Genomic DNA, 23,551 nt, shown 5'->3' on the forward strand with positions numbered 1-23,551 from the left:
TTATTAATTTTTAATTAATATATATATTTTAATTATATGTAATCATGTTACTGATTATATAGCCAGTTGCTAAATATACATGCATAAAAACTCAAATCTGTATCTGTGGACACTAACCACCAAAATATGTATTTAAATATGGTAAACATGAAATTCATTTCAGAAATGGCACGTTATAATCTGTTTTGATATTACCAGAGACTTTTTTCATAACAGAATACATTTTGTCTCAGAACATTGAAATTCTTGGCAGTTGGAAAGCATGCAACGTATTTCAGAGTAGAGTCAGTTTTTTACTCTTAAAATTTTCGTGGCGTGATATTTAGATGTGTTTAGGCTGTTTACTTTTTAGGCATTAGCATCGGCACATCACTCGTGTTGGCAGATGTTGGCTATTAAAGATTTGGGGAAGGGGCCATGTTCGCCATGATTACTTATGCTGAATCACATTAAGGGTTGCTGGAGTCATGAATGATTTGGCGGTAATGAATGTTGGAGTACTGATGTGGAGTCATGAATGATTTTAAAATTTCCAGAGACGTCTGGATTTCTCTTCAGTTCCTTCCTGTCTTCTTATTTCGTCATAATGGGCATGACCCTTTTACTGGCATTTCCTACTCTTTTTAGTGTCATCTCCATTTTTCTATGCCTACCTTGTTGTTGAGTCCACAATTGTATTTGATAATCTTTGGATTTTTCCTGTCTCCTAGAAATCCGTACTTCGTTTGCTAAGAACTTAACTCGGTTATTTACACAGGGACCTCAAGGAAGAACACATATATTTTTGTGAAAATTAGCGCCTCACTTTTTTGTGACCTGAGATAGCGGTTCCAGGCGTTGCCAGGACCACTTTCTGGCCTGTCCTAGGATCACTTAGCAGTGTATTTATTACCATTTTTGAATATGAAACCTTTAATAACTTTAGACAGTTTCACTTTTGTCTTTTTTGGCTGTGAGAAAATGATAAAGATTCTTTGAAAGGTTTATCTTGGACACTCATGCAAAATAACCCACGATGTGTTAACTTATTTGACCTTTTTAATTACATTTTTAATTCTTTTAGGTCACACACACAAAAGATGAGTGATGTTAAGAAATTTTCTTAATAAATTGAGTTCATGCTTGCTTAGAGATTATTACATATCTTCTCACTAATTTTTATTTAATGTGGATTTTTATTCAGTGTGGGATTTAGTGTAGTTTCACGGTAATACTTTTGAATTGGGTACAGGATATATTTAATGGACAAAGGGTATGCATTTTACTATTCTTTCAACTCTCATATATGTTTAATATTTTTCAAAAGCTGGGAACATGAAAAAAGTAATTTGTTTTTCTTTGCATTTCATTGGTCCTCTCATCTTGGTCTGGTTAATGCTTGTGCGAAGAGTTAAAGTAGCTTTGTCATTTAACTTACGTGTGAAGAGAGGAAGTCAAAGCAGCTGGAAATTCATATTGTATTCTTTCTAGTTTTATCTTTCTATGAAGAAAAAGTTGCCTTTTGATTGTAACATGTATGTTTTATTTTCTAAGGGTTTTCAGTGTTAGAATTAAATTTGAGCCTTTTGAAGTAACAAGTCTTACACATTTTGATCAGTGATCAGAAAAGGTAGAGACACAGGGATCTTCTAACCAGCTGGGAAGCATAAGTCTTGTAAATAGATTGAAAGAAGCTCCCTAACACTTCGCAGTGCTAATTACCTTTTGTTCCCAGGATAAAGAATTTAAAGACTTTAAACATTTCTTTCTCTGAGTTTATGAAAGAGCCCTTTCGCTTCCTCTCTGCCTCTTTTCTAAGCAGTGATTAAAAGAAATACACTCTGCTCAGAGTTAAGACTTCACCTTGGCTTGCTTGCGTGGGCTCTTAATATCCTTTGGCATCTGTATGTGTTCTGGTGCAGACTGTAGCACTTGACATATGCTTAAGTTTATTTTGTCATCTGGGTCAATTACGTCAAAATATTTTCCAGTTGAAATTTCCTCTCTGCTAGTATCTTGCTTTTGTCTCGAGCGCAACAATAACTTAAGTACCCTGCTATAGCTGGGTTGCTTTATTCTGGGAACGACTGTTACTGATTCTGAAAGAAGGGTGGTCAGGCCTCTGACAGGCATTTTCAACAAGTCCTTTATTAGCTGTGTTGGTGAGTACAAGAATGTAGTGAGCTTAGTGTATCCTTGACTTTTGGGGGAGATTTTCTTCTGATACCTGTCTCAGAGAGGAATTGTACAAAATACATCCCATTTTCAGGAAAACCTGTATTTTATTCAAAGCAGTGCACAATTTAAAGTAATTCTTCTTCTTCATTTAACTAGATCCTCTATCATTCTATTGTCAGCGGTATAAGATGATCTGAATTTAGTTTAAGTTCCATTACACTTTTCGTTTTAAATTATGTAGGCTAATCTATAAATCGTAGAGCTTCCGTTTTGCAGATATGCATGGAAAACTGCATAGATAACCTCTTTTATAAACGTAATGCTTTAAGATTGGTTCCTAGGGTTACAAATAAGGATAATGATGCTAGGAAGGCAAAGTGACTTTCAACAAGTCAGTGTGGCGGTGACAGAACTGAAATTTGATCTCAGGACTTTCTGACTCGAGAGCCTGATCTCAGAACCACAGTATTATATGATCTTCTGTTTTCCTTGCCTTTTTTTTTTTTTTTTTTTTTGCCCCTAAAGTAAAACGAGTGCCCAGTGCGTCTTCATTAATTATACCAAGTTACTGGAGCAGGTAGTTCAGGCAGGTTCAAAGACAGGGAAAGAGAAATGTTCCTGGGACCCAGTTTAAAAATAATTTTGTTTCTCTTGGACAAAGAAAATTGAGAAAAATAGCATGGCTTTGGAGTGGAAGTTGGTTGAGTTTATATGAAAGTGTAATCACTGCTAAAGAAATAATACATAAAATGGATAAATACTAAATAAAATAGAAGTGCATGGAGAAAGATTAGTGGTTGAATAATGGGGAGCTTGAAATTTACCTATTAGTATATAATTTATGCCCTTGAGATTGAGTTAACAGTGAGAAGAACACTAAGCTAGGAAGGATTCACATGGCTTCGGTTTGATTCCTAACCCTAGCACTTTTTAGCTCTGTAACCCTAAACAAGTTCTCTAAGTCTCAGATTTCTCATCTGTGTCGCCTTTTGGAGAGGATTTATTAAAAAGGTAAGTGAAAAAGTTCTAGAGGGCATAACTAGCCTGCTTAAGTGTTGCCTATGTATATAGTTCAGTATGGAAACGGGGGCAGGAAGAGCTGCTCTATGGTGGAGACACCCAACAAGCACACCTCAGCCAGGTGATCAAGGTTACTACCTTCAGTGATGGTCACGTTCATAGTATGCACCTTGTATGATGTGATGAGAACGGCCCTTTCCCTAGGGAGGAGTACTTGGTCTTCCTCCCAGGTACTCATAACTTGTGTCTAACCATGAGAAAAACATCAGGCAAACCCAGGTAGAAGGACAATCTCTGAAATACCAGTACTACTGAAGCTGTCAAGGTCATCACAAACAAGGAAAGTCTGAGAAACACAGCCAAGAGGAGCCCAAGGAGACATGACAGCTAAATACAAAGTTAGGGTTTCCTGGATGAGATCCTGGGACAGACACAAGGACTTTAAGTAAAAAAGAAGGAAATCTGAATAAACTGTGGAAGTTTAGTTAATAAGAATGCATTAATATTGGTTTATTAATGTAACAAATGTACCAAACCAATATATGCTATTAACAATAGGGGCAACTTAGTGTGCAGTGGGAGGTAGGGATGGGTATGTAGGAACTCGATGAACTGTCGGCTCAATTCTCCTGTAAATCTCAAACTTTACCCAAAAAGGAAGTCTGTTGATTAGATAAAAGAGTTTTAAAGTCAGTGTCACAGATGCGGCACGTGACAGACACTCAGTGACTGCCTGACGGTAAACAGGGCGGCTGGGAGCTGTCTGCACATGGCACCGTCCCAGGTGGGTACAGTGCAGGCGGGGAGAAGAATCATGGCAAGATGGCCGATCCTTGGGTGAGGACTTTGGATGACACCTTCTTGCCTATACTTCATCCTACTGGTCGTGGTGAGAGTGGAAAGTTCCTGAGAGAAGCCCTGAGAGGAGGTCGGCTGGGGGCTGCCTTGACCTGCCTGTTTCTCTGCCGTTCTCAGTTGAAGCCTATAAAGGTGTGTGTTGGTTCTGGCCCCAGACCCAGACCCCAACCTTACAAACAATACTTCCTTTTAGAGTTTTGCTTATTTTTTCTTTCACCTTGGGTACAGCTTCTAATTTAGAGTCTCACCAGGAACTGTGTCCAGTTTCATGCCTTTTGTGGACCTTAACTCTTCATTCTCCTTCTGCAGGTTTATTGCCATTTGGGCTCATCCAGAATCTGAGACCTTCTAAGTTTCTATTTAATTTCCTGTAGGCTTTTTATTTTTTAACTTTAAAAATTCCCTTGACTTCTCCAAATAATGTTGTCTTATGTGCGCCAGTTATTAGCATCAGTACTGAATAAAGACATATACTTAGCTATATCACTGTTTAAATGGTTGTTATATAATAACTAATAGTAATCTATTATTCTTAGCAAAATAGAATAGTTAGTGTACCATTGTTAGTATCACAAAGTTATGTAGACGTTAGATTAGACTTACATAAATTTGGCATTGTTTGTACACTGTATAAGCTGACATGTTAAAGTTGAAACATGTTAAAACTGTGTGTGTTGATACATTTTTTGGGTTGGGCTTGTAGCAGTTGATAAAACTGCTATTAAAAGAGATGTGTTGACATGAAAATATTCTACAACATTTGGCTAAAAGTGAAAATGACAATAATATGAACTGTAATAACAAAACCTTTAACATTTGGAATCTGAGAAGACCTACAGAGATTTAGAAAGAGAAGAATGCTTTTAGACTTCTAAGTTTACTTAACAGAGAAGAAGAAAATTTTATTGTTATGTTGGTTTAATTTTTTTATTCATGAATTCCAGCTGAGAGAGCTTATTTTTTCCTTCTCTTAAATCTCTTTTTTATGGAACTTAATTGGAGTCGAAATAAATATTATAATGTTATGTCTATAACACTTTAAAAATATTTGTAAACGTTTTACAATTGCAAATGTTTGGATATATAACTCAAAATTGTATTTTAATAAGCCTTCTGTGTGTCAGGCACTGTACACAGTAAGCAGAGATCAGTAGATGGACTGCTTGCTGTCTGTCAACTCAATTTAGTGAGTGAAACACTTGTCTGAACAAGTGATACAATGAAATCTTGATGATTGATTGTATGTGAGAAACGAGAAAGGAAGGGAGAAGTCAGAGGTGATTCAAATTTTCACTTCCAATGACTGGCAGGAGGAAATACGCTAACCCTGGGAAGAGTTAGCATGTGAGGAGAACGACCAGGTTGGAGCAGATCCTGAGTTGGGTTTTACACATGTGGAGTTTGAAATGCCTTTAGAAGAACATGGCAGATAGTTCCAAAAGGCCATCGTAAGGTCCTTTTTAGAGATGAAAGTGTGGAAGTTGAGAGCCAGAGTTTAATATTCTGCATAGGGTCAGTAAAGACAGCGAGAGTGAGAAGAGGGCTCAGTAATGTGATACTAAGGACTCTTTGTGGGCATATGTACACTTCACAGCTTACTTGTAGTCAACATGGTGTTCACTGCGTAAGTGCTGAAGAAATGTCTGGTTTTTCCCCTGAGTGACTGAATTGCGGGGAAGGTTTGTATCATAACGTTTTGAGAGGAACAGCTTGAATTCCCTTCCCTTCCCTGGCAGCCCCTCTCGCTTTTTAGGCTTTTCACTTGCCCCAGGAATTTCTTGCCTGTACTTAATGCCTGCTTTCAAACTCTTTGAGGCACTTTCCCAAAATTGCCTCTGTATGTGCTGATGCTGTTCTTTTTATTAATTTTCAAGATCCTTGACTCCCGTTACCTATATGTAATTCTATCTCATGTGACTGCATTTTTATGAGCATATTCCATAGCATTTACCCATAGTTAACACTTAGGTTAACTTGCCTTCCCTGGACATTTCAGAACTTATAAAAACTTGATTTGAATTGTAATGGCCAAAAGCAACAGGCAGGTGTCAGACACATTTAAAAAGCCCGTGGGAAGACTGGGCTGGTGGGGGGACGCAGTAGTGATTAAAGGGACAAAATTGCAAGAGCATGAGGTGTAAATATTATCCTTAGATTTGTGATTGATATGGTGTAAAATAATGAAACAAAGTAAAAGATAAGTCAGGTTTAGTTCTCACATATTGAATAGCTGCGCAGCTATTTTTACATGTATTTGTTATTTTTGTTGTTTTGCAAACTTGAACACTTGATCTCTGCCATCGAAACATGAAAAATCACATTACCCCCAAGCAAGCCAATTTATGGTCCTTCGCTTCCTTTTGGTAGTTTTTCTCGATCACCCTTATCAGGGAAGCACGTGTTATCCAGGCAGGTAAAATGTGGCGAGACTACCATACCATAGTTATTTGGTAAGTAAAATTGGAAAAGAAATAAGCTCACGTCGGTCTTATCAACCTGATCTATTCGAGGGGTCTGTGTATTAGTCTTTAATGAGTGAACTAACTTACGAGCAAATGTGGGACTCACAGACCATCCGACGTGTGCCCCACCCTCAGTTAGATGTAAGCGGCCTCGTTTACAGTGGGCATCAATAACATTCTTCTCTTCCGATTAGCCATGTTCACAGCTGTTTACTGAGCATTAGCCTCTGCCCCTGCCACTTGATCTGCGCCCACAAATACCTTTGCATTTGGACTGCTGGTACTGTATAAAATCTTAAGGGAATGAGTTCCTTGGGAAAACAGAGGACATCCTAGTTGTTAGAAAAAGTAGTAGTCTGGGAATCAAAATCCTGCATTCTTACCATCAGTTCTGTCATTCAACTTTCCAGGACCTTTGGCACTTCACTCAGCTTCTTAGCTCTTTGTTCTCCTCCGGTTCTCCTCTCAGTGAGGTGGGTTAGACTCAATGACTCCTGTAGCCCTTTCACAAATAATAACCTGTGAGTAGCTCACGTGGTGCTTATTTTCTGATCTGTTGCTTATCCTTTGTTCCTGTTAGTGGCTAAACATTTGGGGCGTATCCTATCATTGTCAGGTATAATGAACAATTAAGAGACTTACAGCCCAGTTCTGCCATTTACTAAGCTATGTGACTTTGTGCAAATGAACCTTTTTCACTTCAATTTTTTTCTATAAAGTTATGATAGTAAGAGTATCTACTTCAGAGGATTGTTGTAAGCAATAAATAGGGATAATAGATACCAAGCCTTTAGCAAGACTTTCATAAATTAGTTGACACTGGTTGCTGCTTTCTATGTATTTTTCAGAATTGGATGTCTGTTTGAATTAAAATGAAGAAAAAAATTATAGAAGCACAGCCTAGGGTCCCTTAAGTGTTGTGTTCGTGTTAGAATGAAATGTAGTAGACTATATCTTTGAAACTGAATTTAAGCTTTTGCAGCTCTTTGTACCAAAATGCAGTGATTTTTGGCAATTTGAACTTCAAACTCAGAGTAACCTTCCTTGGTGATGATGTTGCTTACAGCCTTTTGGACCCATGTAGCATTTAGGCACCGTTAATCAGTATGTCATTCCATGCAGGATCGCACGTCCGAGGGACCCTACAGAAGTCAGTTCCTTCCTCTCTAGCTTGTTAGCAATACTTCAACTATTCCAATCCAGATTTTCTTCACAGCGCTAAATTCTTAGGTTAGGTTTTCAAATCTGTTTGATGTTTTTTCTATTTCTTTTGTTTTTTGGGGGAAAAAAGCATTGTTTCTTATCCACAGATTTCCTCCAGCCAATCTCTATGCAGTAATAGAATGAATGACCCTTCACTGGTTGAAGCTATATGCCATGTTTTCACATTTTCAAAAAAAATACCGTTTGTCTGCCTAAACATCAGGCATTGAAGACATTAATCTTTCTGTTATCAGTAGCAGAATATTGATCCTGTATTCTCAGAGATCCTGAAATGAGCATAGTCTTGTACTTTCCAAGTTGATGTTCAAGCCATCATTTTCAGAGCCACACACAGTCTATGGAGAGCAGTAATCGTTGCTCCAGATTCTCTGCTTTCCTTCCGTTGTGCCAGATAATTAGGAAACCCTGAATATATATATGCCTGCTTAAAGAAATGTCTTCAGTGGATTGCTGTTTTATGTCACGCCCTTGACTTCTATGGAGAGTTGCTATAAGAACAATAACAATAATACAGAGTTGGTATGAAAAGAATTACAATAAAAAGAGCAGGGACACCAGCAGTTTCCTTTCTGATTATTGTCATGCCACATTTGCCTAATCACCCTAAACTGAATCAAATTCTGCAGAAACATTTTTACCCCTTCCTCACGCTCCCCCCTTTTTCCGCCTCCCCAACAAAAACCTGTTGTCCTAATTATCAAAAGGTTACTTTATTGAGTGGGCACTGATTCTTGTTTTATTGTGAACTTTCTGAACTCTTCACCAGTTCCCTTTGCGTGAAAGTGTCATTGATCGTATGTAAATGAATAGCACCTGCTCTGTTTATTTGACTTTGTATTATATATTACGAATGGCCAGACCTTGTTTTGCATGCGTAGGACATGAGAATGAACACGAAGGGTAAAACCATACAAAATGATCTTCATAATCAATGGGGAAGACCTTTACAAATTGGGCAAAACAGGAATAACTCTCTTCTGACTTGGTTATAAATGTGTAAAGCAGTGTGCTTGGCTATGTAACAGCTTTCTGACTTTTCTCCCTGCTTCCAAACTTTCAGTCCAACATTTCATTCACACTTTGCTAGTATAGCTCTCCATTTTATGAGGACACTACAGTTTATTTACTCATTTTTATGTTAATGAATTTTTCAATTTTTTGACAGGTTTAATTTTTGTTGTTGCAAACAGTGCTTCATGAATACCCTTGCACGTGAGTTTCTCTAGGGTATCTATACCGAGACGTACAAGTTCTGTTCATGCAGCATGAACATCTTAAACATCACTAGGTATTTTGAAATTGCTTTTGTTTTTGTTTACTTCTTTTTTTATTATTATTAGTTTCAGGTGTACAAAACAATATAATAGTCATGTGCACCCCTCACAAAGTGATAATCCTCCTCCCCCAATCTACTACCCCTCTGACATCGTATAAAGCTGTTCGTAAAGTTTCACTGACTCCATTCCCTATGCTGTACTCCACATCCAGTGACTACATATATGTATTAAATTATAGTTGACATTATTATTTAGCTTCAGGTGAACACTGCAGTGGGCAGGTATCTACACCGTCCATGAAGTGGTCTCCCTAATAAGACAAGTATCCATTAGATACCCTACAAAATCTTTACAGCATTATTGATTATATTCCCCAAACTGTCTTTCATATCCCCGTGGTAATGAAATTGCTTTTTTAAGTGTCATTTATTTTTTTCCTTAATGTTTTGATCAATTTTCTTAATATTTTGAAGTCCACGTTTTTCAGGCAGCAATCATGTTACTGATATTTTTGATGATTTATCATCTTGTTGGCAGAAATGAACTATTTCAAATTGTATGAAACTAATGGGATTGGGGTCAGCAGGCTATTAAGTCCTCATTTAACATCATCGATAGATTCTGAGACTTTAAGTAAAATGAGGTATAACGAAACCAGTTATACCATAAGCTAACTGATATAAAACAAAAGTTAAATTTCTATGGTATCTCATCAATGTTATGACAAAATGATATTGAATGAAATGACGTTATTCGTTATTCGAGGACCCGCTGTACAAGCCTTTGGGCCAAATCTAGCCTGCAGCTTGCTTTAATTTAACCCTTTAATTAAGAATAAATTTTGCTTTTGAATGGGATGTAAAGAAGAAGGAGGAGGAGGAGAATTCCTTTTCTGACAATAACCTCCATATTATTCCAGAAATTTCCTTTCTGCATTGTTATCCCCAACCATTTTCTTTCTGGTAGCGTCTGCTTCTCTGCTGTAGTTCATTGGCTCCTTCCCGTGTAGCTGGGTGCACAGACCCCCTCCTTCCTCCAGGACTCGGGACTTGTTCTGCCTTTCTCCTTCCCAGAGCGGTCCACACTCCTGGGCGCACAGCTGCCTTCGCCCTCCCTCCCACTCTGTGTGCACATGGGCGACTGCAGCGGCTGTTGAGTGCCACCTGAGGAAATAACAGCCACGCTGATTCAGTCATTCCAAGTGATGTAACAGTTGTGATCTCATTGCTGTTCAGTATTCCTTCATTCTTTTATCTGAAGGAATCTTTGTTTTATTTTTGCTTTTTTCATGGTATTTGCATTATAGTCGTGATTTTTTCCACACTATATTTTTATTTAAGAATATGTTTAATCTCTCCTATGAAGCCGCAAACTCGTTGTAGGCACTTCATAAATATTCGTTGAGTGAAAAAACAGAATGATTCAGTGCCTAAACATGTCAGTAAAAAGATTAAGGTGCTAGACGTTGGTGGCCTTTCCAGCCTTTGATTTTGTATGGATCTTTAATTTACTCACAGATAGAAAGTCGTCATGGTAATCCTGAACCTTGGCATTTTTCACAGCTGAATTAATACATATAAAGTCCTTGGAACAGTTCATGTGGTGTGTAGTAAATGTTCGATAAATGGGAGCCCTCATGTTTGTGATTACACAGTTTTCCATTTTGACCATTTTGTGATGAAACATTTTAATGAGCTGTATGTTTCTGAGATTCGCTATGCTGAATATATTGAGCATCCTTTTTTCCTTCATGAACTTCAGTCGAATATGAAGTATCTACACCTTTTATTCTCTCTCACTTTCACATCTTGCTACTCACAGCAAATTCAGTTGATTTTGTCTTCTTAAATAGTTTCTGTTGCTATATTCTCATCTCCTTCCCGTTGTTTTACCTGAATCCTCCTCATTTCTCACCTTTCCTATTTTATGAATTTGATAACTGGTCTCTATTTCTGGTCTCATGTTCCTTCAAATAATCCTGTATATTGTGGTTACAACCATCTTTCCATAAAGCTCCTATTGTCAGTTAACTCCCCTAAGACCCATCCTATTGCTTACAAGATAAAATGTAAACTGGCATTTGACAGGCCCGCTGCCTCCCACCGGAAGTGGCCTAACCGATGCTCACATCCTCTCACATCTTACGCTCCACCTGGTCTAAATCCTCGTACCAGTTCTTCTCAAGTTCCTTAGTTTTGTGCATAATCACAGTCAGTCAACTCTGAATAAAGACCTTAAGAGCTCTTCCACAGTTCCAGTGCTGATAGTACCACCTATTTTGGCTCATCAGAGACCTTTTTGATTTCTTCCTGGCTCTTGATATATTCCGTGTTTTTGAGGGTACAGAGTAAATCGATGGAGGCTGAGGACTCACCTGATATGTTACTTTCTCCAGGAGCGTCCTTGACTCTGACATGTGTTCTGTGTTTCAGTGACACCTGTGCACGTCTCTCTCCTAGCACTAGTCATACTCCAGGGTAATTATCTTTGTAAAATGGTAATTATCTTTGTAAAATGAAGCTAAATATTGCCCATACCAATTTGTGGCATTAGTTGACGTTCTGCTAGCGTTTGCCCGTGTGCTTCAATCAGCCAGGTGTCTTAATTGATGTAAACTGTTTAGGAAGTACTCAAGCCAGTGTCTATTACATCCTCTAATGTCTGGACCGGTGATTTGCATAGAATAGAGCATGACTCTTGTTCAAAATAAGGTGAGGTGTGTGTGTGTGTGTGTGTGTGTGTGCGCGCGCGCGCACGAGCACACATCTGTTGGGTTTGGAGTTGTGTTGGGAAGGGTGTCACTAGAAACTGGGTGCTGGGAGGAAAGGGGTATGGAGAGAAAGCTCCCACAGCTGAGAAGGACATGTGGCATTGTAGGACAAATTTTGTACCAGTATCTCAAGGGAATAGTTGTAGGTCTCAGGAACAGAGTTTTTACAAATATCCTATGACTTCCTGTGACGTGATGAATGTGTAACATGAGAAGGTAGATGGGTGTGCAGTAAAAAAGAAAGCCTTCAGTTTTTTACACAATATATGATATTTAGGTATTTATAAAAGAAATAATGTTAAAATTCAGAAATGTTAAATGTCAAAAAAAATGTACATCTTTGGATCCGTGATTTGCAGTGTACCACTGGGATTCAGGAGGGATTCTCCTGTTGATTGCTGGTTACTGAAAATTGAAAACAGTCTTCTACAAGTTCACACCTTTCATCTTTGGTGCCTCTTCTAAAATATGTGGACGCAAGAAGGGAGAAGAGACTCCCCATCTACTGGATGAAGTGCTGAGTGGCAGATACCTAAGGGAGATTCAGACAGGCTGAGTGCATAGACACTTTGGAGGGTGACAGGGGCTATTGTCATTGTCACAGTGGTGGCCCTGAACTTTGTTCTCTGAGAGTGATCTCCTCTGGCAGGAGAGTGGCTAAGAAGAGCATGTTTGTCCCTGCAGATGTATACAGTGGTGTCTACAGGCCACGTCAGGTGAGGGCAGACGGCCCTGCAGATGTATACAGTGGTGTCTACAGGCCACGTCAGGTGAGGGCAGACGGCCCTGCAGATGTATACAGTGGTGTCTACCTGGCCATGTTAAGTGAGGGCAGACGGCCCTGCAGATGCATACAGTGGTGTCTACAGGCCACGTCAGGTGAGGGCAGAAGGCCCTGCAGATGTATACAGTGGTGTCTACCTGGCCATGTTAAGTGAGGGCAGACGGCCCTGCAGATGCATACAGTGGTGTCTACAGGCCACGTCAGGTGAGGGCAGAAGGCCCTGCAGATGTATACAGTGGTGTCTACCTGGCCATGTTAAGTGAGGGCAGAGAGCTTTAGGGCAGCATTTATATCAGCAACACTTGGGGAAATAAGATCATCATGGATTCCATGATCCCCATTCCGTTTTCAGGGGTTCTCATGGAGTCGTAAAAAGAGTAGCCTGAGGTCTTGCTTCTTGTCAGAGGGAGCTATTGATCTGTGGAGTTCACAGCCTGACAAGTGGGTCCCCTGAGACCAGCCACTGGTTCGGCCTGGGAATCCACGGGTGTTGCCCTTGCTGGTCTTCCAGATGAGACCGGTCCATCTCTTAGTGCCTAGCACCGTGACTGATACATAAAATGTGTGCAGGTGGGGAGACGGATGATGAACAAGACATGATCACAGCCTTTCCTTTGTATTGATGTCTAGTTTGGGGAACTTAGAGTGGCTTTAATTTTTGAAACACAAATAACACCAGTGAAAATAAGCTAAAGGAAAATGCTAAGGAACTAATTTAACTAGAAGCAGACATTTGTTTATTTTTTCTTCTTTTATGTATATGTTTTACATTGAAAGACATGTAGTTGCATTTATAAAGAACTGAACAGTTTTCTTTTCATGCAGGGGCCTGAATTAATGAATAAATATGTTGGTGAATCTGAAAGAGCGGTTAGAGAGGTAAGAACACTATCCTTAAAATGGAACCCTGCTGGAGAACCACACATCTGTCCTTTGGATGGTTTCCATTTTGTTTTGGGATACAGATTTTGAAATTTCCAAATCTAAATTCTAGTGGTATATTTTGTTGCTTTAAAATGCAGTTTTGATCATCTACATTACTTTGTTTCTGTTTTCAAACATTTTAATGTTACCAGCCCTAAGTTTTACCAAATATTTTTTAAAACAAGTATCAGCATTTCATTAAAAAAAGACAAAAGGATATGTCTGTACTTGCAAAGATTGCATGATCTCTGAATGAGGTTTAAATCCTTTAAACTGGGTAGTCCTCTAAATCGAATAAGCTTAGTGTATAAAAACTCCATTGTACTTTCTTTGTCTTATTTATTTTACCTTTGCCTGGTGATTTAGACAAGGCATCCCCTCCTCTCCTAAGTTTTAAAACCTGTGTGTGATTGACAGGCCACTCCATATTGCGGAAGCTACACATGGTAAATTCATGTATAACAAGCACTGGAGTCGGGTGACCACCGCAATTGGAGCACAAGCCTTGGCTTTCCTAGACAGAGGCTGGCCTGTGTCACATAGGTCGTGTCCTCACAGAGCTGGCCTGCGTCACACGGGCCCCCTGTGTCCTTACAGAGTTAAGGAGGACAGGAGCACACAGATAGCAGTGGAATGGATGGTCTCCATCTGTGAAATACACGAGTAGTATTAGAGATTGGAATGCTTTCTTGTTTATTAGAGAAAACCTCATTACCTTTTGTCTTTTTTCCTCTTTAAAATGTAGATGGTGGCAATTGTATAAAACATTAACTGATAATGACAACACCATCATTGATCAAAATATGAAAAAGGTGATTTTTTTTATATTAATGTTTTGGTAACAGTTTTCTATTTTTATGGTCATACTTGTGACAAGAAAATGGCTACAGGTAACACACGTTTGGATTTCTTTGTGCCTGTGCTGACTTTTTCTAGCTCATTTTCACATGCCACCCCCGTAGCTGCCATCTTGCCAGTGTCTCATGTTGATAGTCTGATGGACTTCTGATCTGACCAGTCTATATGGTCTTCCAAATTTTGGGCATTTTTCTTGTCCTGGCATTGCACCAACTATTATTCCCATACAGTCTTCAGAAAAATGAGCAAGGCATGTGGCTTTTGAATTTATGGGTATTTGATCCGCTAAGCTATGGCTGATTTTATACATTGATGGTTTTTCTTTTAAACATGTGTTCATGGTAATACCTATCATTTACTGAGCTCTTACTATGTTTTAGGCATTGAGCTAAATGCTTTGCATTCTTTTTTTATTCAGTTCTTAAGATAATCTTCTGAGGCTGGCCCTTATCATTATCTCTTTTGATAGATGAGGAAATTAAAGTTTAGACAAGGAAAGTTACCTGTTGGCTGCAGGTCACGCAGCCTCTTGAGTGGTGGAGCTGGCTTAGGAGCTGAGATTCGTTGCTTAGCCAGGTTGCCTCCTACACGCCTCTGTGATTGTGTTGTTGTCTTGTCTCTGAACGTAAGCCCGGTGAAAGAAGATGCTTTGACATCCTTATAGAGTGTACACACCTCTTGTAGGTTGTGTGCAAAATGATTGGGCTGGCTGGCTTGTACATAATACATTTAGCTCTAAATACAGTTTTCAAACGGAAACCAGCTAGAGTGTTTTGGAGTTTGCTGACCTTTAGCTAATGTGGTGCTCTTTCTGCCAGGTCTTCCGAAAAGCAAGGGCCGTGGCTCCTTCTGTTATTTTCTTTGATGAACTGGATGCCTTAGCGGTTCAGAGGGGCAGGTAAGCAATATACATAATAAGACTGCTGTGAATAGCATTGTAATTCAGTGTGACAGTGGAAATAGAATTGCTTATGCAAATTTTATTTATTAATACATTTGGCCTAAAAGAAAACATTTTTCAATTCATGCCTTTTTTTTGTCTTATATCCATTAAATTATTTCACATTATTACTTTTTAATACTTTCATGTATAAATTTTTTTTTAAAAAAGCACTGATATTCAGTAGGGGCATTTTAGTTTATTTTTATAGTCTCTCTACAGAGACCCCTAGCACTGCTTGTCAAAATTTGAGTTTTTATAAATACATGACTAAAACTATAAACAGCTCATTTATGCATAATTATATGATTCAGTAGAACCCATTTATGAAAAAAAATGTTACACAGAGTTTGGTATTCTCTGGATTAAATCATGTTTCCTAAAATATAATTAGGTACAGTAGATACAAATTGATATAAATACTTTTGTTTCTGAATCTCAGGCAATAAAGAGAATTATTTATAATATCATTTCAAATGTATATATCTTAGAGCTGTTTACTACAAGTATGATTTTTTTCTCTATAAATGTTTAGAGGCCTGTTGAGGAATATGTACTGCAAGCCCTTCGTGTTGAAGAATGTTGATTTGTGTCCTTTGTGCGTAGCTTCCTGATGTACACAGTGGTTATAAAAGCTTGCTGATGGTAATTACAATGATGGCAGAGGGCACCCTGGAAGTCCCAGTATTAAATTCCACAAGAGGCATTGCTGCTCTCTTTCTTCCTGGGTAGAGCTGTCTTGTTGGACAAGAGTGGAAGCTGTTCGATATCCTTAAATACCTACCAGTCTTTTTATTTTATTTATATTATGAGTTGAGGTACTTGGGCCCTTTTATTACTTCTGTAGTGAGATGGCGCAAAAGGTTACAAATAGCTCAAGTTCACCTGAACTCCAAGAGAAGAAAAGGAAGCCAGAGAAGTTAGCTGAAATAGTGTGACCTGCAGTTTTATGTGACATCAGGGACATCTGTTTTTGGAGCTTAAAAAGGAAAAGGGTGGGGATACTTTGTTAAATATGAACCAGATGGGAGGTACAATGTATAGCAGAGTTCTCATAAAATGCTTTTGAAATAAAATGGTGTGAGAAACCAGACAAGGCACTTGGTGGAAATATCCTGTTTTCGCAGGCAAATTTGGCTCAGTGGGAATTTGCAAATGTATCAGAGATGCTAATGATTTGCAGCCTCGAGGCATCATTTCCTTTAGTGCTCTTCTTCATCTGTTTCTGTGTTGTGTACCTCCATCCTTCAGTGACTCCTTCAAATAAAGTACAAATAAATTCTATGCAGCTGCCTTTGCATAGAAAAATTTCGGTTAAGCTAGTTGACGGTTCAGAAAACAAAGATGAGACTGGTGAGCAAATGTGATTTTACTGGTCCGAAGGAGAGAGTTTGGGTTGTACTTCAGTTGCACTGAGTCTTATGTAGTGTGTTTTTTATAGCCATAGGCATCCCAGAGTGATCCTCTATTTGCAGGTTGTTTTCTAATTGTGTGATGGGCCAGCATTGCCTAGGAGGTGACTGTCATCTAAGTAGATTGCTGTTACCTGAAAACTAGAACAAACAGAACCTCCACATGTATATTTTTGTTCTTCAGCTATTTAAATTAAACATTATTTCTAGAAATTGAAAAAATCAGTTATTGATAGATACCAAAAGTAAAATTCCCAAGATAGTAAACCAATTTTATGCATTCTTAAAGAAATAGAAAACATAGAAAAATAAAAAAAGTTCCATAAACTAGGAGGCATTTTCTACATAGTACTGGGCTATAGAAGAATCACTGCTTTCATTTGTTCATAGTTATTAGCTGTTTTCTACGCTAATATTTGGATCAAACCCACTTGAGTCCAAAAATGACAGTGCGTAAGAAGACTGTTTCGTCTTATCAAGGTTTACATTCCAAACTTAAGATGTCAAACAAATTGAGCAGAGAATTATAGTATGAACTAGTCCTTACCATCCTGTGCATGTTAAATCAATTATTTTGACTATTTGAAATTACTCAAATGAGCCATTTGAGTAACCCCCCAGTGGAGGGCTGCATGCGGCACGTTGTAAATAGAGCAGAGACAACTATTAATATTTGCTTAGCTTTGGAAATATTCGTGCTTTCAGAAAAGGAGATTTTCTCATGCTTATAAAAGTGTCTAATTACAACCACTATTTTCTCCTCCTTCCCGCCCTATTTCAATTTCTTTGGGACTTGAATTTACTTCTCTTTATCTGCATGCCCATTTAAATTATGGGTATTCCGAATAAGATTTTTTTTGGTCTTATTTTGCATTGTGAGTTGGAGGAAACGTAAGATTCCCTTTGCAAAGTGCTTCAGTGATCTCTAACATTTGGGAAAATTGCAAGTGCTTGGAAAATAGGTAATATGGGAGGAAGTAAGGCACTGAGGTTAGGAAGGGATTTGAATTATACTGGGCTAATAATATTAGATAACAGTCATTTAGTGCTTATTATGTACTAGAAACTTGTGCTTTACAGGTAAAGAAAAAACTCACTCAAAGGCCCTGCATTAATGCAAATTATGATATTATACCCTGGACAGTGGGCTCCTGTACTCTGCCCCACCTCCCAGCTCGCTGAAATCTTCCCTTTTTCACGGTTTATGGTGGGGAGGGGAGAGGAAACAGAGCTGTAATTCATCAGTCCACCTTGTAGTAGGCAATAGCCATGTCCCCCGAAGTGGAGAGGCGAGGGCGTGTCCCTATCTAGTGTCTTCTCTTGGCCCCACCTCCTGTGACTGAGGAAATGGCCACTTAGCAACCTGGAGATTCCTAGAGCAGCTCCCTCTGTCTGCTGGGAGCTGATAGGACATCCCAGGTGGTCAGGGATCCGGAAGCGTTCTGGTCAGCTGACACTGATTGCCTGCTAGTGCCAAACTTCAAGCAGACTTAGAGGAGATTCAGAACTGGGAGCCTGTCCCTGGAACTTAGAGTCTCTAGCTGGGGAGGCCTATTTTGTTGACTTAATTATTAGGTCGGTGCAAGAGTAACTGCTGTTTTTGCAATCATTTTTAACCTTTTGAACCACAATTACTTTTGCACCAGCCTAATGTCTTCCAAATAACAGGATTCCTTTGGTTTGGACATCAGTCACCGTGTTGTGGCCTTTTGTAGTCTAATCATCACAGTAGCCCCAGGAGGGGTAGGTCCTCATCTCATCTCCATTTCACGGGTGAGACAGCGTCATCAGACAGATGTGCAAATACCTCACTCGGGTCATGTGTCATAGTAGCCGAGATGGGGTTTGAATTCAGGTATTTAGACTCCGCAGCAGATAGATTCTTGACACAAGTTTTTGACACAACTTCCACACCAGATTTCAGATTCCAGGACTAAATAGTGAACCAGCTAACCTTTCAAGCTTGTATTTATTGTGCATTTTCTCTGTGACTTACAGTAGTAATGGCCCCATCTGTCCAACTGAGCTGTTGTAAAACTCCTTTGCAAGCGTTCATGTATTTGTTAATGAATGAAACCATGAACAGGACGTAGGGAATTTCCTTTCCCCTTTAAGCCTCAGTTTCCTCATTTGCAAAATGGAGATAATAGTAACAAATATTACGTTGTTGGAATTAAATACGTGTAAAGTGTTTCACATAGTACCTGGCATTCGTAACCGCTTAAAAAACTTCAGTGTTCCTTATAATCTCTGCACAGATATTCTTATAATAATCATTATTATATAGATAGAAATATAGTGCGCGAGCTAGAAATGAATCCTGCCCCAACAGTTTATATTCTAGTGGAGGAACCTGAAGCATTTGGGAAATTAGAAAAAGTATTCTACATGTGACCAGCACTATGGTATTTCATCAGTCTAAGATACAGTCAGTTGTGAGACATGTCATTATTTTATGCACTATTACTGAAGAAAAAAGAAGCTTTAAACTATGAGATGGTGCTGAGAAATGACCAACTCGAAGAGATACCCTGATTTCAAAAATTTTAAATATCAATAACGTTTGTATTTTAGAAATAGAAGAAAGACTGTTGTTGGGGAGTAAGAGATGATGGTCTCTTCTGTTTTGTAAAGCTGATGCTCTTATATAAAAAATGTTTGGGATGTTGCTTTATGACTAAAATGTAAAGACGATGATTAAATATATGGAAAAATGAAAAAAATTCAGGGCTCAGTTAAAAGCTGACTGATTGAATGATATCTTCTGTGTGGCATTGGAGAATCTGTGATGTTAATAATTGCTGTCTTGTATGGCTGTTTCTGCACTTAATAGTCCAGAATTGATTTCTGCTTGGAGTGGCTGGGGAAAACAGTAAGACGGTCTGAGCCAGCTGTCGTTGAAAATGAGGATTCCAGGCTTAGCAGCATTCTGCAAAGAGCTCTGCAAAGAGTTGTAAAATAATGATCAGGAAATGGGGTAGCCTCTCTTGCAGCATATTCAGATTTCAGGTAAATTCCGTAGATTCATGAAACTAAGCATTGCAGAAGAAATTTTTGTAGGCATCATTTCTCTCAGTGACACTTTCAGGGGGGTTTCTAAATTGTTTTAATGTGACTTTTTATGGTGGTTTTTAAAATTTCATAAAACCATAAAATTTTATAGCTGGAAAAATTCTTAGAAGTCATCTAGTACAACTTTTTATTCTTCAGAAGGAACAGAAGCCCCTAGAATTTAGGAGAAGGGGCACCTAACTCCTTGTGGTCTCAACAAGACTAGAACTCATCTGTCTTCTGATTTAGTGCTCTTTGAACTCCCTCTTACGCTATCCAGATTTGGGATAGAAAAAGTGAGTTTATGTCAGGGTGAAAATTCTCTTAATTATTTAAAGAATATTTTATGTTTAAGAAACTGACAATAGCCACTTACTAAGTACTTTTAACCACTGTTATATATCTGTTTCAAGGTGCTCAGTGCAATGCCGATTTGCTTTCATGAAGTTTTTTCTAATTTATACTTAATCACCTCGGATATAGTTTTCACATTGGTAAACTTTTAATGTTAAACGGAAATACTGAGGAAAACAGAGCAAAAGAAAAGTGGAAAGTGTGTAACAGATTTTTCATTTTACTAGTTTCATAACGTATAGCGGAGTTCTGTGAATATTTGGTGTGTTGTGTTTTGTCTGTGTTAAGTACTCTAGCATGTAGATCAAAGTTCCGACTTCCCTTAGAGACGGCCTGGCCTCTTGCAGCATTTTACTAGGAGCTGGGGATTCTTTTGTGTAAGACAGGTAGTTTCTCTTATAGTAGCTGTGTTGCCTTTAAAACAAAAATTTGTTTGCATTTTGCGTGCCCCAAAAGAATGATCACAGGTAAGGCTTGTGTTCAGACTAGTATTTGTTTGGCTAGCCTTCTTTTGGTCTTTTCTAGGTCTCTTCCAAGCCTGAAACAAATTCAGATGCCTATCATTTGGAACTCTTTATGACATCTTAAAATGTATACTAGAAAAAAGTTTAAATTGGATACTTGAGATATTAGTTTATAATTTAGAAATCATATGAAAGGGTTGATGGCACATTTTATTTTATTGGAGGGAATGAAAAGGAAATATACCATTTTTGTGAAATGTTTAGTATTGAAAAATAAAATCAGTGTGCTAATCATCATGGCTGTGAGATTTCTTTAAGATAGAGGTTGGCACACTTTTTCTCTAACAAGCCAGTTAGTACATTTTGGGGGCCATACAGTCTATTGAAGCTGTTCATCTCTGCTGCTTTAGTGTGAAAGCAGCCATAGCAAGTATGTAATCAAGTAAAAAAACAGTTGGCTGGCCAGATTTGGTCTGTGGCTGTAGTTTACTGACCCATTTTAAGATGTCATAAAGTCCCTTCTGTCCAGGGTACCATATAACTTTTGAATATGAATAATTTGGAAAGGGGGCTTGAACTCTTAAGGGAAAAGTCAATTAATGTTTTGGGAAAGTCCAGCTTCAGTATTTTCTACAGTTGAACATTTTTTCCCATTGTCATGTTCCTATCTCTAGCAGATAATAAAGTTTTATAAAACCGTTTCATTATGTTAGTGATTACACATTTGTTTTTAAACTTTTTCTGGGAGTTGGTTTGGATTTCCTAGAATGTCAGTTTTATGATTTTTGTTTCCTACTGCAGCTTTGAAATTCAGCCAAGAATATTTCTCAGCCCATAAAACATTTTCACTGTGCTATTCTCCAGCTAGTTCTCAATGATCTCTGGAAATAAAGGGCAAGGCAGCATGGGTAATGAGAATCCAAAGAATTCCCTTCCCCTAATCTTCCACGTTATTTACAGCCACTATTTCCTCCCACAGTAAATAGGAAATTGGACAAGTATGAGTTCACCTCTTTCTGTTTAGAAGTGCCCGGTTAGAGGTGTCAATAAGTTTCTGAATACAAATATTTTAATTAAAAATAATGAGTAAATAGCTTTACTTAGGTGATACATAATGCCATCACAGAATCACAGAATTTGAAAGCTAGAAGGGCCCATATACAGAGGGGGCCACAAAAATGTATACACATTTTAAGAAAGGAAAAAACTGTATTAAAATTGTAATACTCAATATATACCAATAACAGAAGATGAATACAAGTCATATGTAATTAATTTTTTGACACGCCCGGTGTTATGCATTATGTAATTCAACTCCCTCATTCATACATGCCAATAACTATGAAATCTTCAGGGGTCAATAATGTCTCCACCCTCTTATCTCAGCTGTCCAGCCAAGAAGCACCCAGACATTTATTTTTCAAATAAGGGAATGAAGGCTCAGAGAAACTAGAGATTAGTGTCACTCATCGGAATCTGACATTACCATGTTCTGGTGTCATTTGTGAACCAATTTCTTTTTTAATTAAATAAGATGGTCTTTTGGAATCTTGTGACCTGCATTTATGTTCATAGAAGAATCATCATCATTATAAAGAAGCATTTGTGAGCTTTGGAATACATTCACCTGTCAAAGAGCTTTGAAAAGAATTAATGAAGTACTAAGCAATGCTTTTTCAAAAATGAATTCTAGATATAGGCCATCACATGTATCCAATTTAAATTTTTAATTTTTTTTCTAGCATACATTTTTAAATGTCGTAAAGAGTTCCAAACGGTAAGCATCTCAATTAGTTTTGGCACACACTAACTCTAAAAGTGGATCTGGACTCACAAGAGTCTTGTCAGTTGTGCTCAGGATGCAGAAATGATAGATATTCTTTTTAATGTAGCTGACAGCCACAATCGTCAGGCAACAAAGGATAGCCACAGTAACGAAGGCCATACTTTTTAGGTCGGTGAGGAAATGTGAAAAAGACTGTTGCTGCCCCTGGTATACTAATGAATTTTGTAGAAAGGTCGCCATGTTAACCCTCTGCCCAGAAGGCCATATAGGCACTAGTTTTATTGTAGGGAAATCGCCCTCAAGTAAGCAAGCCCCAAGTCCCTGAGTTCCAAATCCTGTGTCTCTATAGCCACACTTAGAGCACACAAATGCAGACCCTGAGTCTCTGTCCCTCCCCTCCCCCGCACCAAGAAAAGCCACGTTCATTTAGGAGACACAAAAAAGAAGGTAGAAAAAAGATGAAGAGAACTTCTTTCGGCATAGAGCTAAGAAACCAAAGAACTGGAGATTTTCTTTTCATTAGTCTGTTTCTTGAGCCCAGCATTTCTGCCTCTGAACACACAATCTTACAGTATCTTAATGAAAAGTATTCTGTTTTATCTCTTTTAGAAGGTTTTCCATTTGTTTAAATCGTTTTTAAAAATATAAATATTTGAGAGGTATAAAAATAACCCTTATCTGGAAGTTTTAGCTATTTTAAGTAAATAATTCATTGAGGGTTCCAAGCTGTAATTACGTTAGAACAGCTAATATGCAGTTATGATAAAAATGTAAAGAACTTTTGTTACCAATGTATAGCAATGTCCTCCTAATACATCTTGTAGAAACAGTCTGTTAGTAGTTTATTAATCAATAAACTAGTCAGGCTCACTGTTTGGAGCATGCCTAATAGTTAGGAAGAGCTTCCAGGAGCAGTGCTTATCTTAGTATTAGGTTGGTGGTTTCCATGGCAAAATTTCTACCATGTTGTAAGTAAGGCTAAGAAGTAGGAACTGGCCATATGAAATCTGGGTGTATCTGCTGACTTGTGCTATCGTAGCTTCAGGAAATCTTCTACCATATGTAATGTTTGTGCTTTATTTCAGTAAACATTTACGTGCCAGATACCACTTTGTTAGTTTAATTTGTTAAGGTAACTTTAAAAGGTTAAAGATAGCTTCATTGAGCCAGTTAGTTATAATGGTGAAACTGTAATAATAAAAATAATACA

At 38.1% G+C, this 23,551-nt stretch overlaps 1 protein-coding gene across 5 annotated transcripts in view; it reads left to right on the plus strand.

The window, feature by feature from the left end:
• AFG2A (AFG2 AAA ATPase homolog A) overlaps positions 1–23,551 on the plus strand; it is a 241,180-nt gene that overhangs the window by 59,313 nt on the left and 158,316 nt on the right. For all 5 annotated transcript variants that reach the window (XM_081077501.1, XM_081077503.1, XM_081077504.1 and 2 more), the window contains 2 exons: positions 13,378–13,431; positions 15,153–15,232. In XM_081077501.1, coding sequence (XP_080933627.1) covers positions 13,378–13,431; positions 15,153–15,232 — 134 coding nt within the window. The remainder of the gene's footprint in view (positions 1–13,377; positions 13,432–15,152; positions 15,233–23,551) is intronic.

Source organism: Rhinolophus hipposideros (assembly GCF_964194185.1).
Source record: "Rhinolophus hipposideros genome assembly, chromosome: 16".
Taxonomy (NCBI): Eukaryota; Metazoa; Chordata; class Mammalia; order Chiroptera; family Rhinolophidae; genus Rhinolophus; species Rhinolophus hipposideros.